The 17,744-nt window shown below is 40.2% G+C and overlaps 1 protein-coding gene across 1 annotated transcript in view; it reads left to right on the plus strand.

Annotated features, from left to right (window-relative positions):
- The window catches only part of LOC143860770 (Pentatricopeptide repeat (PPR) superfamily protein), a 79,084-nt gene that overhangs the window by 33,192 nt on the left and 28,148 nt on the right, over positions 1 to 17,744 (plus strand). The window contains exon 8 of the mRNA XM_077371585.1: positions 9,699 to 9,775. Within this exon, the coding sequence (XP_077227700.1) occupies positions 9,699 to 9,775 (77 nt within the window). The remainder of the gene's footprint in view (positions 1 to 9,698; positions 9,776 to 17,744) is intronic.

Consider the following 17,744-nt stretch of genomic DNA (forward strand, 5'->3'; position numbering starts at 1 on the left):
GGAGAAAAACAAGGGATTTGGTTTGCACAATACACAAACTTAGAGATAGAGAGATGCAAGACAAAGAGAAAACAAAAAATGCCGTGAAGGCATGAATGGCGTGGAGGGAGATTGAGTTTTCTTCTTTCCTTCTTGATGATCAGCCCATTGGCTCTGATACCATGCTAGAAATGGAGCTAGGGTAGAAGAGAGGAAGAAGAAGAGAAATGGAGAGATGGAGAATCTCCACTAGGGAGCTCCTCATGAATATGATGTATATAGGCCCACACTAGGGCAACAATGTACAATGACTATAATACACCTAACTACTACAGGTACATGGTTTAAAATTTCGGTTTCGGTAACCGTTTCGGACCCCACCGAAAACCGAAATTTCAGCGAAATCCGAAATTTCGGTCCAAAATTTGGTAATTTGGTTCGAAATTCAGGACCGAAATTCCAAAATTTTGTAACACTTTAAAAAAAAAAATTAAAAAAGGCATATAATCGAAATTTAAGACTGAAATTACCGAAATTCCGAAATTTCGGCCGAAATTTGGTAAATGGCGAAATAATGAATTTCGGCATATTTCGGTTTCGGTCCCCACTGAAATCCGAAATTTCTGTCTTAAATTTCGGATTTCGGTCGAAATTTAAAACCATGTACAGGTAATGTCTAAACTACCCTAATACATTATTCAACAACCTCTATGTGCTCAAGCCATATTCATCTATACAATCCTCAATTGCATCAATCCCGGACAAACACGTGGACTCACAATCTCCATACCCGAAGATAGATGGGACTAACTGTAAATCAATAAGAGGTTAAGAAAATGGGAAGTAAAACTTGGAAAGGGGGCAGAAGGTCGGATGTTGAATCACGGTGGTGTCATTATCAAGAATGGGGAAAGTGTTTTTGCAAAGGAAAAAAAAGAAGACAAGGGCTATTTAAAGTTAAATGAGGGTAGGTTAATTAGGTAGAGGGCAACTGTGAGAAACATGAACTAGGATAGGTGTTTGAAGGGAAAGGAGGGTTTCTGGGTTAGATGTGTAACTGGAAATTTGGGGGATTTAAAATCAGTTAGGACCGAGCTTTAAGGTGTGGTTAAGGGGGCTGTTTCAGTGAAAAGAAAACCCAGAAATTATGATAAACGAACTGAGTTTGGGCTGGTTTGGGTAAGGCTGGCTTTGAGATTTGCTTTAGCTGATAAAAGATAATATAGTGCAGCTTGGGAAAGATGGCAGGGATTAAAGGGAAGGTCTCGGGTGAGACTAAACGAAGTGGCAGACTGCTTGAGAGTCACAGGGGCTGCTGGTGTTCTGCGACCAGCAAAAACGAAAAAAAGGCTGAAATAAAGGAAGTTTGCGTGATGTGTCTTTGGTAGGTGGAACAATGGGTTTGGAGCATCTAAGGTTTAGGTATTTTCGGCTGATATTTAGGGTGGAAACAGGCTGCTAAAATCAAGGCAGTTTGGAGGGCTGAGATGTGGTTTTGGGGAAGATGGGTTCAAGCTTTAGGAGTTTAGTTATTTGGGGGATCTAAAATTAGGTAACATTGAGGGGTTCTCAAAAGGGCTAAAAGAAGAGGGAAAATGTGGCTTAAAATAGGAATTCTTTCTGTAAAACAAGGATGGCGGCTAAATTATAGGAGAGTTGCAAAGTTTTCGGAAAGCCAAGGTGGCAAGTGCGGCTATTCTTTAGGGATCTATAAACTAAATTGTTAACTTACCAACCTCTCCAAAAGCTTAAGCTATTGGAGAAAGGCGTTATTTATCTTTTATACTTTAACACTCCCCCGCACTTTTGGGCCACTTGGCAAACACGTGGCACATGTGGTCCCACTATGGATTTTTGCTATCCGGGAGGTTTGAACTAGAGACCTTTGGCTCTGATATCATGTTAACTTCCCAACTTCTCCAAAAGCTTAAGCTGTTGGAGAAAAGCTTTATTTATCTTTTATACTTTGACATAAATGATAGGAAGCTGGATCAGTTTTGGGATGTTAAGTTTGGGACGCTTACAAAGGTGGCTGTTGCGGGCTGATGAAGGGCCGAGAAAAGGAGATGAAAAGTCGACTCAAGATGGGCTTTGGCCTAAAGTTTAGAGGTTTGGTGAGATGGCTGTGGAGGGGTGTAAAATTTTCTAGAAATAATGCTGAAAAACAAGGTTTTGCAAATCTGCAGGTTGTCTCGAAGGGGCTCATTTATAGGGGTGCAATTCGGGTTGGGTTGAGGCCAACCCAACCTGACCTGAGTAACCCTTTTTTTGAACCCTTTTTTCCAACCCCAATTCGACCCAACCCGATTTCAAACCCGACGAGGGTCAGCCCGAGCCGAGCCGAGCCGAGCCGAGGAACCCTTTTTTCCAACCCGAACCTAAGCCGACGCGAGTTCAACCCGACCCAACTCAAGTTTTTAAGCTTACAAAACAAAAATTGACCGGGCTTCACTCAGGTCGGGTTACCCAAACCCTCAACCCAAACCCAACCCGAACTCAACCTGGGTTGGGAAAACATAACCCAAACCCGACCCCGACCCTACGGGTTTGGGTAGAACCTGACCTGAGTTGCACCCCTACCGAACTCAACCCAACCCAACTCGACTTTTTTTTTGGGTTGAACCCTACGAGTTCGGGTAGAACCTGACTTGAGTTGCACCCCTAGGTGGAAGGCTGGGAAGGTTGTGTTGGCCTATGAAGCATGGGTATGGGGTGCGGGTATGACACGACACGGGTACGTGATTTTCCAAAAAAATCGGGTGCGTACGTCGGGTACGCCGAATATAATAATATATTTAAATATATTATTATATATTTATAAAAATTTAATAAAAATAATTGGAGAGCAATCAAATAACAATAACATAACCAAAATGGAAAATTCTAATATTACTCTTCATTTTAAGTTTCATATTTCATAACATGAGGCATCAATACATCATTAGAAAAAAAAGTCTGTCGCCTTGACCAGTGCCTGACAAGATGAATAATTTTTAGAGACCAAATTATGAGATTTTTTATACCGTACTTTTGGGATTTAATAATGTTTGGATGTGAAAGATTTTATGAATTTTTAAAATTTGAAAAAGACCCCACCGTTTGGAAGTTACGAAAGTTAAAATTTTGACCCGACCCTTTTTCTTTGAATTTTGTACTATAACAGGAGAGTTGACGTTTTCCTTTTAGATTTGAATCTTGAAACTATTTTTAATAAATCTAAATGGGGGGTATTCCGTTATTTACACGTAAACCATTTAAGTAAATGGCATTTACTTAAATGGTTTACATGTAAATACTAAGTACAAGAGAGGAGAGAGAAGAACTAGAAAGGATTTACACCAAATGAGAGAAGCAGGATGTGTCGGGTACGCGTGGGTGCGCACCCTAAATGCACCCGACACGCAACCAAAATTGGATTTTTTTTCCTTTCTAAACATGGGTACGTACCCAGGGCGTACCCAAACGTACCCGCACCCAATACGTGTCGGGTACGGGTACGGGAGCCCCGGGAGAGTACCCGTGCTTCCTAGGTGTTGGCTAATTTGACTTTTGAGGGTTTATTGGGAGAGGGAAAGAGGGCTGTGAAAAGTCAAGTGAAAGGGTGGGGGAAAATTAGAGATTGCAAGGAAGGGAAAAAGAAGTCAACCGAGAGGCTTTGAGGGTGAATTAGTTGGCGAGTTTACTACAGATTTCTAGTAGGGATTTCGATAAAAAAGGGGTTAGCAGACACTGATTTGCATGAGGAACTTTGGATGGTGAAGGCTCAACTAAAACTAAGTGGCGGAGGCTAAAGAGGAGAAAACTAACTTGAAATCGTAGGAAGTTGGACCGTTTGTGCGGCAAAGCCACATTAGAAGTCCGAGCCACGATTGATGGCAGTTAGATGTTGATGCAAGATGGTCCAGTTCGAGTAGAGAACTCACTCTGATACCGGCTAACACAACGGATCAAACGAAAATCGCAGCTGAAGCTTACGATCCGAGAATAGCCCTAGAATCCACTAGGGAAGAAGAAGAAACCAAATAATTAGTAACCTAGTGCCCTATGTCATGCTCCCACACTGATGACAACCGATTTTTTTTTGAAAAGCGACAAATATATATTATAATACAAAATGAAGATTACAGAAGATAGGGACCATCAGTCCCTTGCATATTTACAACGTCTGAAACCCGGGATCTTTTCTCGGTCATAAGAGACGCAAAAAATCCTAAAAATCCAAAAAATCCTTGCCAGATTTCATTTGTCAAGAACCATCCTTCAAGACCCAAAACAAATTACCTCTAAACCACTATCCATGAGTACCCTGGGATTGTAAAAATTGTAGTACCTCTTAATGGAAGGCTCCCCTTAAGATGAACATTTCTGTAAGTCCGACAGGAGCCCAACAATCTTAGAGGCGAAGACTTGCTCATCAAGACCAATGGTCGAGAGTTCCTCATCTGATGGTTCTTTATCTCTAGATGCCCTCTTCCTATTGATCATAGCCTCCAATCTTTGGATCCCTGGCTCTTTATCTTCCTCCCACCGGAGAAGTCTTGAGGACTTTTCATCCTCCAGCACCTTGATAGAGAAAGGATACTTGTGCATGGGTGAATGAGTTTCTTTAATATTGCGCGACTCTATCACGCTAAAAAATACTTCCGGCGAAAGAAAGAAAAGTATATTTTATTCAATATTAAATTTCGGCCGAAATTGGTGAAATATTAAATTAATTAAAAAAAACATGTTTTTTGTGTAAAATTTTGGAAAAATCGAAATTTCGACCGAAATAAAATACCGTGTCGGGTTTTCGTGATTTCGGTGTCGGTCTCCACCGAAATCCGAAATTTATAACCATGAACCTTAGTGAAGCAGCCTTGGTTTTTGCTATTCAGTGTTTTCAATAAAATAAAATGCATAGAGCCTGATTTTCTCTATTTTATCATTTCAGGAGGAAACTAATGCATGCCACTGTTGAAGTTACGCATAGTTTTTGTTAAAGCATAAAAGATAAATAAGCCCTTTCTCTAACAGCTTAAGCTTTTGGAGTAAAGTGGTAGTTTACATGGTATCAAAGCCAAAGGTCTCGAGTTCAAACCTACCAGATAGCAAAAATTCACATGCGATGGTTGGCCCAACGTGGGACCACATGTGCCACGTGTTTGCCAAGTGGGCCACACGTGCGGGGGAGTGTTAAAGCATAAAAGATAAGTAACCCCTTTCTCCAACAGCTTAAGCTTTTGGAGTAAAGTGGTAGTTTACAGTTTTGACTTAATAATAATTATTAAAATAACATAAAATAATAAAAATACAATAATTGAGATGTTAATGAAAATCAAACAATATCTATATGAGATAAATTACCATTAAAAAAAATCTATATGAAATAAATTCTTAGATCTGAAATATGTAGGCGTGGAAAAATGAAAGTGACGGCGAAGGTAACATCCATGCTTAATAGTGTAGTAGGAAAAAAGGTTCCTTGACGGATGACTATCAGGGACGTCTTCAGAAGTTGTCGGAACATCCCACCGGGAGGTTCTGCGCTTCAACAATCGTCGGAATTTTTCTGTGTGTGTGGATCTAACCTTTAGCGACTATGAGAACCTTTTCTGTCATGCTTAGATGGAGGCTACTCTACTATAGAAGTCTTTGAATCCCTTGGGATTTTTAACCTATGCTGCAGGCGATTCCTTTTTTCACTTGGGCAAGAAGCTAATGCGGAAAGATCTCACTAGCCTCAATGGTCCCCACCTCGATCGCGTGCGGGTTCTTTGGGAAGATTAGGACACCAGGGGGAGGAGGTTGGAGTTTGGAGCTAGGAAGGCTCCTGGTCGCATAGCTGTGGAATCTAATCGCAGGCCATTCTCGAATGGGAGCGATTGGCTGTGCTTAAAATGTAACTACAGAAACTTTGGCTCTCGCACCATATGCAAGAAATGCTTGGAACCTCAAAATAGAGAGAACCCTAACTTAGTTTGGAAACCCAAGAAGATTTAAGTTGCCCCTCTTGACGACCATCGATGTTTGGACGTCCCAGTTTCAGTAGTGGAAGACAGAAAAAAAAATCTTAAGAGCTGTCTTATCGGAAGTTTAAAATCTGGCTCCTGGCTCTTAGAAGATGTCTGGGCTTGGGCCAAACATTTCTGGGGCCTTCCGGAGTTGGAAAAACCTTTCGCTATTAGCACAGTGGATATCCTATTTCGTTTCGACTCTGAGGTTCAGGCTACCTCTATTCACCAATGTGGAGGTGAGGCTTTTGGGGGATATCTCTCTTCCCTCCAGCCCTGGTTCCCTACTTATAATATGGGGGCTAGAACAGTTCGGTTACGGTTTTATGATATTCCACTTCATGCATGATCTGTTACCACGGTGGAGATTCTTGGTTCACATGGGTTAGGTCCTTGAGACCCAGCTTTTTGGGAATCATACTCATTGTTTGGCCTTTGCCTTTGCCTTTGCCCTGGTTATATCCCCCTTGTGGAAATCCATCCCTCAATTCATTAATTTAAGGGTAGATTCTACCATTTATTCGGTGGGAGTTAAGGTGGTGTATGAGGATAGTATAAATTCTCTAGCAATGTCGGTGGTGGGAGAATCCAGCAGTAAAGACAATTTGCCTCTTTTTGAGGGATCCGATCAGTTTCCCATTGATAAAGGCTCACCGGCGGCGGTCTGCTTATCGAAAAAGGTGGCAGAGGCCACTGGCCGTGGATCGGAGTCGGCGGTGGTCCCCATTTCAAATTTTGAATTGCCCACCTACCCGTCTGTCCCCTCGGAGATCGCCCCTGTCTCGTCAGAAAGTAGGGAGGGCTAGGTTGGGGGGACCTGTGAACCTGCCAAATGTAAGGAAATCAGTATTGGCTATACCACGTGGCACAAAAGGAAAGGCGGGTAGAAAAGATGTCGTAGACTCTTTTAGCCTAAAGTCGGCAAAGGAGCTGAAGGCTTTAAAATTAGAAAATAGGTTCCTCAAGGAAGGTAAGAGTGTCGATGCGAGGGGTACACGCTCGGGTAAAGGTAAATTCAGGAGAGGCCTTGGGAAGGATGCTTGTATCTTGGCTACCCATGGTGGGCTATCAGTACTTAATAGAAAGATTAAGTGTCTGTATCGGAAAAAGGAAGTCAGAAAGAAAAATCGTGCTTCTGAAAATCACCATTACTTACGAATCCTGCAAAACTCGCCTAGTTCAAGTATGTCTGGCAATGATCGGTCTAGGACACAAGAAGTGTTGTTAAGGGTGTAATTACCCTGGTGGATGGAGACCTGGATCTCCTAGAAAAACGTAAATATAATGAAAAGCTAGAGATGAAGGAATCGCCTACACCTGGTGAGGTATTACTCTCTCCTCTTAAAAAACAATGGATGAAAGAAAGGGCAACAGTTAGTCGTAATTCGCGATTGTCTCCTTCCCAGACCACTTTGAATAGTGAGGAAGAACTTCACACGCCCCTTCGTAATTTGCCCATTTTCAACAAGATTTTAGAAAAGGAAGGGCGAACTTGAAGGCGTCAGTGGGAGGGGGAGAAACAACTGGCGATCTCAAGTTTGGAAATTAAGCGCGAGGCCCTGGGCGCTGACTCGGAACGGGGACCAGGTTTTCCAGAGGTGGAAGATGGTCGACGATTAATGCAGCTTAATGAGTCCGGTAGAAATGATAAAGGAAAGGGCGTTTTGTTACCACCGACTCTCGAGGAACCTGGGCACCCAGAATTGGAGGGTTTTAATGATTTCTTAGCAATGAGAGATGTTTTTGGGATCTCTTATCAGGAGGATCTAGGCAAGACCAGAGAAATGTTCCTAGCAATGAAAACCAGAGTCGCGAGGCAAAAAATAGACAGAGTCAAGGCGGCTGAAAGAGTATCTGAATTGTGAGAGTAAGAGAACTTATCTCGAGAAGTTGTTACGATTCACTACTCCAGGGAGCCTGTATTGCCTATCAAAGATCTTATGTAAGGAGAATCCGTTAGTTGTGGATCTTTCTACCCGATTTCTGGTGGAGCACTATTTAGACATGAAGTTTCTGTTAGATATAATTAATAGAGCTTGGTTGGGAAGAGGACGGTCACAGGAAGCCTGGAACTTAGTACGGGGGTGGTGGAATTTGTGATATCAGTTTCAGTCCTATAGGTTGGGGGTAAGGTAACTTGCTAGAATGAATGTGTCGTAGGGGTCAATCTCTGCGTTAGGTAATTCCAGATCCTTGATGAGTTGAGAAAAGATTTAGCTCCTCAATAGCTTGAGAGACCATGGTCTTTCGCTAGCCGAGGCAATTTGGTCTGGGAGTCATTTTACTGTTATTAGTCAAGAAATGATTAGACAAAGGAATGGAGGAAAGATTTATGTGCAGATTAGAATCAAGTGTAGTTCAAGAATTATGCGTAGAACAATAGAGGAAAGGAATAGTTGGTTTTTTTGTAACTTATTTTTCTACTTCTAAATTGGTTTCGGGTATGCCCGTGCCAACTCATCCTAATATTTTGTATTTCAGGATGGGACTCCTGGTCCTGAATGTGTTCTGAATATTAATGAAATTTGTCATCTTTCAAAAAAAAAATATGTAGGCACTTTTTTCTTTGTTGCAAGCTGTTTGGTGCTTTGAGCATAAGAATGCATTCAATCAGTCAGATTGGCCCTTGTTCAGCTTTGCTGGCTATTAAGAATAGGTCCGCTTCAAGCTGCCAACATTTATTCATCCATACCAGCTGCCGCTCACTTTTAATTGAGCTTGATTTAGCGATGTTTGCCATCCTATATAACATGTTTCTTTGTAAAAGTTTTACAATGTTTGCAATTTTTGTGAATGACGAACTTTGTTAATGTAGGCTTTGCATTTTATGCTTGTTATTGATCTAGATTTAATGAATTCTGTGATATTTTTGGTTCATCTACCTTATTTCTTGCACACAGTCTCATTTGTTTGGCATTAAACCAAGTTCTGAGCCATAAGGGGGCCGTTTGGATACTTGGACTTTTGAATCTTGGATTTCCTCAAAATCCTGGATGGGAGACGAGAGAAGGCGACCATCCGTCGTTTTCTGATTTCTCGCCCTTCTTTCCGTAGAGCGAGAGAGTAGGAGATCGTCCCTGGTTCCAGGTTTTAGAAATCTCAGGATGGGGCAGAGATTTCTAAAACCTGGATTTCTTACTTAAAATCCAGGATTCTAAAGCGAAGCAAAGCTAGGAGTGCGGACTGCCATGACTTTCAAACTAAAACCTGGATTCTAAAATCCAGGTATCCAAACAGCCCCTAAGGGTTTAGTTGAATTTTCTGAAGTCTGGGATCTTCAGCACCTAACACTACTGGAAGATATAGCTATTTACATAACAAAAAATGAATGGAACAAACAGATTAAACAGAACGGAGGGATAATAAGGATTATCTGGCTGACAAGAATAAGTGTCAACAATATGTTCTAGTGCATGCTATTTACATGACTGTTTGTTGCTATAGATCTACGTTTCTATTGTATGCACATTGAATTGATTATTTCTTATTCTTTCCCCATACTCAACCTTAGGCATTTTCACAATATTACTATAATATACAAAATTGTTTCGACAGCCTTATCCCTTTAAAATCTTTCTTCCATGTATATTGTTGACCTAGATACAAATTTTCAACAATTATTAACCTATTATTGTGTTGTATACTTTACAGGTAATTCTGACGCTGTTTAATTTTGTCTTTATTAGTGTTATTTTTTCATTTCCTTTTACTCTTTTATCATTTTAGACATTGGAAACACTTCTGGAGATGCTCAAGCAGGACGGATTTTTTCCTGATGTCTTTATTTTGATGCAAGCTATGAGGTAATGGTTAGTTGCTAGTCATTCTTCTAGAGAAACAAAAATTCTAATTTCATGTGTTCAGATACGTATATTGATCAATACAGAGGTTCACTGTCACTCCAAGCATATATATATATATATATATATATATATATATATATATATATTCACATTATATCTTATTTTATATTCATCCTATTTTTCACATTTTTTACATACATTGTCAAGTAGCCTAGCAGCCTATGTATAGAAGGCGACGATATTTATATTTGAACAGTACTATATGTAGAGAGTAACACAATAAAGTTATTGTGGCATGTGGGTCCTACTCACCTTCTCATGCGTTGCGGACTTAACTCATTTTCAGTCCCTCATTTTCTATGAACTTCTTTTATTGGATGTACTACAAATGCACGCCCTTGCTCGTCCACAAAACTTTGTTCATTAGTATTAATGTGTTTATTCATTCTAGTTTCTCATTTCATGCTTGTGGTTCTATTCATTAATTTATGGTATCATAATTGATCGTGCACATGTCCCGTTACATAGAAATCTTTGCTTGGTTCAATGATTCATTTGCATCTGGTTTTTTCTTTTTCCTGTAGCATTTTAAGGGATTATTATCTTCATTCATTAATACATAAAAATTGTTGTGCTTAATTACTAGAGTATTCAATTTTTGACATTTCAAAAAGAAATTGCTAGGGCATTCAATTTTTGCTTCTTAAACTTCCACATTTTTTGTTTCTTTCCCCTAGGATTTATTACCATAGGATAATGATACAATGCATTTACGTCTTGGTTTCAGATCCATCCACCTAGGGTTGTGAACCTGTTCCTGGACTGCAAACTCATCAGTTTGGGTGATTTGTACGAAAAACATTCACTCACCTTTGAGAGCATGCTATCTGCATATTGGGAAGACAACCCCACCTCTCTTAGGCACATTTCACCTCCTTAGATTATGAGTTTAAATATATTATAAATAATATGCTACAGTACGAAAATGTAATGTTCATACATTTTCATAATCTAACTAAGCTTTCAAATATATAAGTTGAATATATCTAATTGCTAAGTGTTCCACAGTGGCATTTTTTTTGAAAAGTGTCTCACAGAGGCATTGTAGCTATTTGTGTATATACAAGGGCATAACTGTCATTTTAAAGTTTATTTATTGACATAAATACACGAGGAGGGTTGGTCGACTTGCTTGCTCCTCTCTTCTTCTCCATCTCTCTCTCTCTCTCTCTCTCTCTCTCTCTATATATATATATATATATATATATATATATATATGGGAAAACTGTTTCTATATATGTTTGGCATATTCGGCACCTCTTCACATTAACGCATCACATCTCGGTAAATGGTCGACCAAAAATACTTCTCTTTCACTAGCAAAATAGTTTTTTCTCTTCCAAAATGTCCTCCCAAACCTCTTGAATGTAGTTCTTTCATAACATACTCTCTAAGGTAGCATTTTGGAATGCATAAGCGACTCCCCTTAAAGTGAAAATCATCTTGAAGAAGATAATCTTCATGCTTTCCTTCTTTGCAAAGCTTCCAAATTTCACCAAAGTCTTCATCATTAGCATACATGTCTCTAATGGTATTAAACCCTTCAAGTTGCACACTCACGGAATTAAGAAGAGCCACTCTTCTACTAAGAGCATCTGCCACTTGATTGCACTTTCCACTCTTATGCTTTAACACAAAAGTATATTCTTGTAAGAAAGAAACCCACTTTGCGTGACTTCGATTTAGCTTGAATGTTGATGTGCTTGAGAGCTTCATGATCGGAATTCAAAATAAACTCCCTTTGAACAAGATATGATCGCCATTGCCGAAGTGCTTGAACAATGACATAAAATTCCACCATATGTAGAGTACTTCTTCTTTGCTTCATTGAGTTTTTCACTAAAGAAGGCAATGGGATGACCTTTTTGGCTAAGTACTCCGCCAATGCCCACATGAGAGGAGCACTAGACAACTTGCCCTTTATAAGTTGAAAACTCTTTTCGGCCTCCATAGTCCACTTGAACCCATCTTTCTTCATGCAATCCGTGAAGGGGGCTGATATAGTGCTGAAATTTCTTATGAATCGACGATAAAATGAGGCCAATCCATGGAAACTCCTTACTTCTTGCAAGCTCTTTGGAGTAGACCATTCTTGGACAACTTTGATCTTCTCATCATCCACTCTAATCCCTGTTGAAGTCAAAACAAAGCCTAGGAAAGGTAGGCTAGTTGTCATGAAAGAACACTTTTTGAGGTTTGTATAGAGTTTTTCACCTCTCAAAGTTGTTAGAATAACCTTCAAATGTTCTACATGCTCACTTTTATAATGATTATAAATAAGAATGCCATCAAAATAAACAACAAACTTTCCAATGAAAGGGTGAAGGACTTGATTCATTACCCGTATGTAGGTACTTGGAGCGTTAGAGAGACCAAATGGCATAACAAGCCACTCATATAAGCCTTCACATGTCTTGAAAGCGGTCTTCCATTCATCACCCGGCTTGATTCGAATTTGATGGTAGCCGCTTCTAAGATCAATCTTGGAAAATATCTTTGCACCGGCAAGCATGTTAAACATATCATCAATTCTTGGAATGGGAAACCGATATTTGATACTGATTCGGTTTATGGCACGACTATCCACACACATACGCCATGTTCCATCTTTCTTTGGAGTAAGGCTGGCACCGCACAAGGGCTCATTCTTTCTTTGATGTAACATTTCTTCAACAACATGACTTGCCTATTCAACTCTTCATGCTCTTTAGGACTCATACGGTAGTGAGCCTTGTTGGGAAGATTAGAACCGGGAATCAAATCAATTTGATGTTGAATGTCTCTGAAAGGAGGGAGTCCATTGGCCAACTCATCGGGTGTGACATCCTTAAATTCCTCCAAGAGTGGTTCTAACTCACTGGGCTGAAGGACATTTCCAAATCTTTCGCCACTAGCTTGTAAATGACACCACTACTCTCACTTTCTCTTGCAAACATTGATGAAGTGAGAAAATTACTACCCTCTTCTTGTAAAGATTTGAGTATCTTTTCCTCCTTACTAGGCAAAAGAACAATCTTCACTTTTCCCATTCGAAAGGTATATGTATTTTTACGACAATCATGGGTGACATTTCTATTATATTGCCATGGCCTTCCTAAGAGTATGTGACACACATCCATAGGGACGACATCACCCATGGAAAATGAAACTAAACATCGTTTAGTAACTTTTACCTCATTACCCTTCTTAAACCATGCAATCCGATAGGGCTTTGGATGTGGTTCGGTTTTGAGCTTGAGCTTGTTCACTATTTCATGAGATACGATGTTCTCACAACTCCCACCATCGATCACAATGGTGCAAACCTTGTCATGAGATTTGCATCTAGTCTTGAAAATATTGGAACGGAGCCAATCATCATCGGATTCAACCTTTGGTATAGCGAATGCTCTTTGGATCACCAAGCTTTCTTCTTTTTCAGGTTCGATTTCTTCATGTTGTATGTCATCTTCCTCATCATATATGGGCTGATTTGAATCATCAACAAAATCATCATCATTTTCTTCATCACCGAAGGCCACTACTTGCCTCTTTGAACAATCTTTGAAACGATGGCCAACTTGACCACACTTGAAACAAGCATTTGAATTGGTGGGACGATTGGGATGATTTCTAACTTGATGTGTAGGGGCTGATTTTGTAGAATTTTTGTTGAAATATTCGGACCTTGACTTTGTGTCAAAAGCTTTAATGCGGGAATGCACATTGGAACTCCACCAAAACCACCTAGGCATGACTTGGCTGCCATGTTGGCACTGCATCATATGTTCAGCGAACCATTGGGGCCTGTGAAATTGAAAGATGCTCGTAACAAGCTTGGAATGTACAATATATACATTTCAGCTTGAGGGGAGTGTTGGACATATGTTGAGTAAGGGCAAACTTGTAATTTTCACATTTTTACTTATATATATTTGTAGTTGTGTGGGAGGGGAGACAACCCTCTCTCACGCACTCTTCCCTCTATCCTCCATCTCCTCTCTTCTCCATCTCTATCTACTCTAATCTCTAATGTAGATTGTAATTATATATATTATATATATATATATATATATATATGTATGTATCTGCATACTTGTATATTATTACATGGTACCAGAGCACAACACCATACGTTGCATGTAAGGATTTTTCCCCATTCTCTTCTTTTCATTGTTTATTCTTTGTTTCTTCCAATTCAGAAAAGGAAAAACCCTAAAACTAGCAAGGATGGTCACAACCACATAGGGGTCCCTTCTTGATTCTTTGGTGGAAAGATCCATCATTCGTTGGAATTCCAAAAAAAAGAGATCAATCATTGGCAATTGGAAGTTGCTAATTTGGGATGGAGAAACCAAAAGTCGTCTTTCCTCTCATTGGAATTCCCCTCCCAATGGATGGCTCAAATTTAATTTTGACGTTAGTGCAAAATGAAAGCTGGGACCTGCAGGAATTGGAGGGCTAATTCGTGACTCCAATGGCGCATGTTGATGTCTTTCTCTGGATTGATTGGGATTTGTGATTCCAATGAAGTAGAGGTTGGAGCTCTTTTTTTGAAATGGTGGTTGGAGCTCTTTTGTGGGGCTTAAAGTGGTATATGTTGCATCTTTCCACGCCAATGGTAGTAGAGGGTGATTCTTCCAATGTCCTCGCTTGGGTCAACAACTCGGCTAGTGAAGAAGCTGGCGAACTCACCAAGCAGAGATGGAAGTGATTTCATCAGGTTTTAGTAGTGGTTGAAAAGATGTTATAGCCAACTGGTGTGGGCTAAGGGATCGTATTCGTATTGGGAGACATTTCTATGCTGTAACGAACTCTACTTTGTTGAGTTTTAATAAAGTCACCTTTTCTAAAAAAAAACGAAAAAAAGATCCATCATGTGTTCTGTTCACTACATCTAAGGCTGCCACAACCTTTTTTGGGTTTTCTTGCTGCAGCCCAACCTAGATTTGGGTTTTTCATGTTTTCGCAACCTAGTGTTGGGTTTTCCATCTTTCCGCAAATCTGTTAGCATTTGGAATGCTGCCAAAACCCTTGTAGGTTTTTTTCCATTTTGGTTTAATAAATTAAAATTGGAACTTTAGGTTCTTTCATATAATATAATAAAATTAGTTCTTTCACATAATAAAATTAGTTTTTTCCCATTTTAGTATATTATGATGTATGGGAACTTTGTCCCTCATTTTATCTTTCTGGTTCATGTTATTATTTTATATTCGTTGATGCCATCTCTTGTTTTTACTTTGATATTTTTTTCTAAAACTGAAGACAAATGTTCTTTCTGTATTTTCTTGGTTTCTTACCTATGTCGCAACATATCATAGAACATGTAGCAAACACTTGTAGAGCGATCGCGGTGGTGACTATACTTCCCAAGCCTTCAGCGGCGGTGAGCATACTTCCCAAGCCCTTAGGGACGTCTACCACCTCAATTCTCAATCTATTTCCCTCTTACGCCTTCCAAATATAGCATTGTTGAGCGTGAGCACTGACATGTCATAGAAGTCAGCCCCGTCTATGATGTTTCACACAGGAGGTCCAGTGGATCTTTGCATTGAGGCATTTCATAGTGTGGCACATATCACTAATCTTCTTCTATGCTATGTTTTGGGCCATCAGTCACCTACCGAAGTTCTTGAATGAAAGCCATATTACTCCGATCTTCGACTATGGGGAGGCATATGCTCTGTCCTCGTGCCTGCTGCTCAGTGCAAGCACTTCTTTCCCAAAGCCATTATTTTCAGTTTCTTTCAGGTAAATTTTTTTGAAAGTTGACAATTTTCATTAATATTGAAATAGCATTCGGGACCAGTAGTCCCATCCTGCTTTTTCAAATATTAGTTGGGTATCAGGCATACACGAAATATTACAAAAAGAAGAAGGCATATATGTCCTTCCAGAAGTCAGAAGCACAGTGCCCTTCCCTAAGGATCGAGGCTAATTTCAAATATGATACTACTTCAATATCTTCCCTATTAGCTCCCGCCTTAGCTAGAGTGTTGGCCATCTCATTTGCCGATCGCCTGCAGTGTTCGAGGTTTGGATTAACTACCCGCATCAGGTCCAGAATCTCCACAACAGAATCCTGCAATCTCCAAGGACCCTTTGCTGATTTAGGGGGAGTTGACCACCTCTATGTGCCGTCTTCGCAAGTCCCTATATGGTCTCAAACAAACCCCTCGTGCTTGGTTTGGCAAGTTCAGTGATTCTCTCATAGGATATGGTATGAAGCAATGTGAGGTGGAACACTCTGTGTCTAGCCTCAAATCTGATGCTGGATATGTCATTCTCATAGTCTATGTAGATGACATTATCATTACAGGGAGTGACTTTTGTGGCATTCAACTATTGAACAGTTTTCTTCAGAAACAGTTCTCTACAAAGGATCTTGGTCGCCTTCGATACTTCTTAGGGATTGAGGTATCTTACTCAGGTACAAATGTTTCCTTATCTCATCGTAAATATGTGTTGGACCTTCTGGATGAGACTCCTTGGGGATCAAACTTGCTAGTACTCCCATGGAACCAAATATAAAGCTTCTTCCAGAAGAAGGAGACATATTAGAGGATTCTGGCAGATATAGGAGACTTGTTGGAAAGCTCATATATCTCACTGTCATTCGTCCTGATATTTCATATGCTGTAGGAGTAGGCAGCCAATTCATGAGTGACCCTCGTACTTCTCACTGAGCAGCTATGGTACATATTCTTCGTTACTTGAAAAGTGCTCCAGGGAAAGGGCTACTTTTCAAGAAACATAGTCACACGAAGTTAGAGGCCTTTTGTGATGCTGATTGGGCTGGCTCCCCAGCTGACAGACGATCCACTACTGGATATTGCACATTTGTTGGGGGAAACCTTGTGTCATGGCGTAGCAAGAAACAAAATGTTGTATCTAAGTCAAGTGCTGAAGTAGAATACAAGGCTATGTGTCACACTTGTAGTTAGCTCATTTGGCTACGCTCTCTTCTCTTTGAGATTGGGTTTCCTCCATCTTCTCCTGCAGAGTTGTATTGTGACAACAAGGCAGCTATCTATATTGCAAACAATTCTGTGTTTCATGAGCGCACTAAACATATTGAGGTGGACTGCCACTTCATTACAGTATTTAAAAACTCCTTGACTCGGCAAGGAACTCGCCCGAGTCGACTCCTTTTTACCTCGGCCGCATTCCGCGTTTCACCACATCCGCGTTTTGCCTTACAGAGTCAATAAACTCCTTTGACTCTCCCGAGTTATGCCCTTGTCAACCGTGTTAACCGCGTTCTTGGCCGCGTCCGCGCCGAGTCAACAAGGATTTTTCTTGGCCGCGTTCTGCGTCAAATCCGCGTTTTTAAACACTGCTTCATTAGACACAGGATTCAGCAGGGCGTGTTACGTACTACTTTCACTCGATCGGCCGACCAACTAGCGGACACCTTCACCAAACCATTGAGCAAAGCTAAATTTATTGATATTTGAACAAGCTAGGAATGTGTAATATATACATTCCAGAATGAGGGGGAGTGTTGGATATCTATGTGTGTGTTTCTATGTATGTAATGCCATAAGGGCATTGTAGTCTTTTCCTCTTTTCCATCTTAATATAAATACTTGAGTGAAGAGGAGAGACCCTAACTCATTCACTTTCTCTCATCTTCTTCTCACAACACAGTGCAATCCCTAACCTTTCACGGAACTTATATCATGCACCCAGTGAATCATGTCTATTAGCACTTTCATGATGCCAGAGCACACTTACAAACAGCCAAAATTATTCTTTAATATGTTTGTGGCACAATCGATTATGGACTTTATTATGGCACATACAAAATGGGAGATACCATGACTTCAAACACAACGGAGCTTACATGTATATGGCATCTTCTATAGGAACTTCATTTGAAGTCACATACACGGCCTCCTTTGTGACTATCATAATGCAATAAGGA

This window comes from Tasmannia lanceolata, unplaced genomic scaffold (assembly GCF_043159265.1).
Source record: "Tasmannia lanceolata isolate RefF3 unplaced genomic scaffold, GAP_Taslan_0.1 ptg000037l, whole genome shotgun sequence".
Taxonomy (NCBI): Eukaryota; Viridiplantae; Streptophyta; class Magnoliopsida; order Canellales; family Winteraceae; genus Tasmannia; species Tasmannia lanceolata.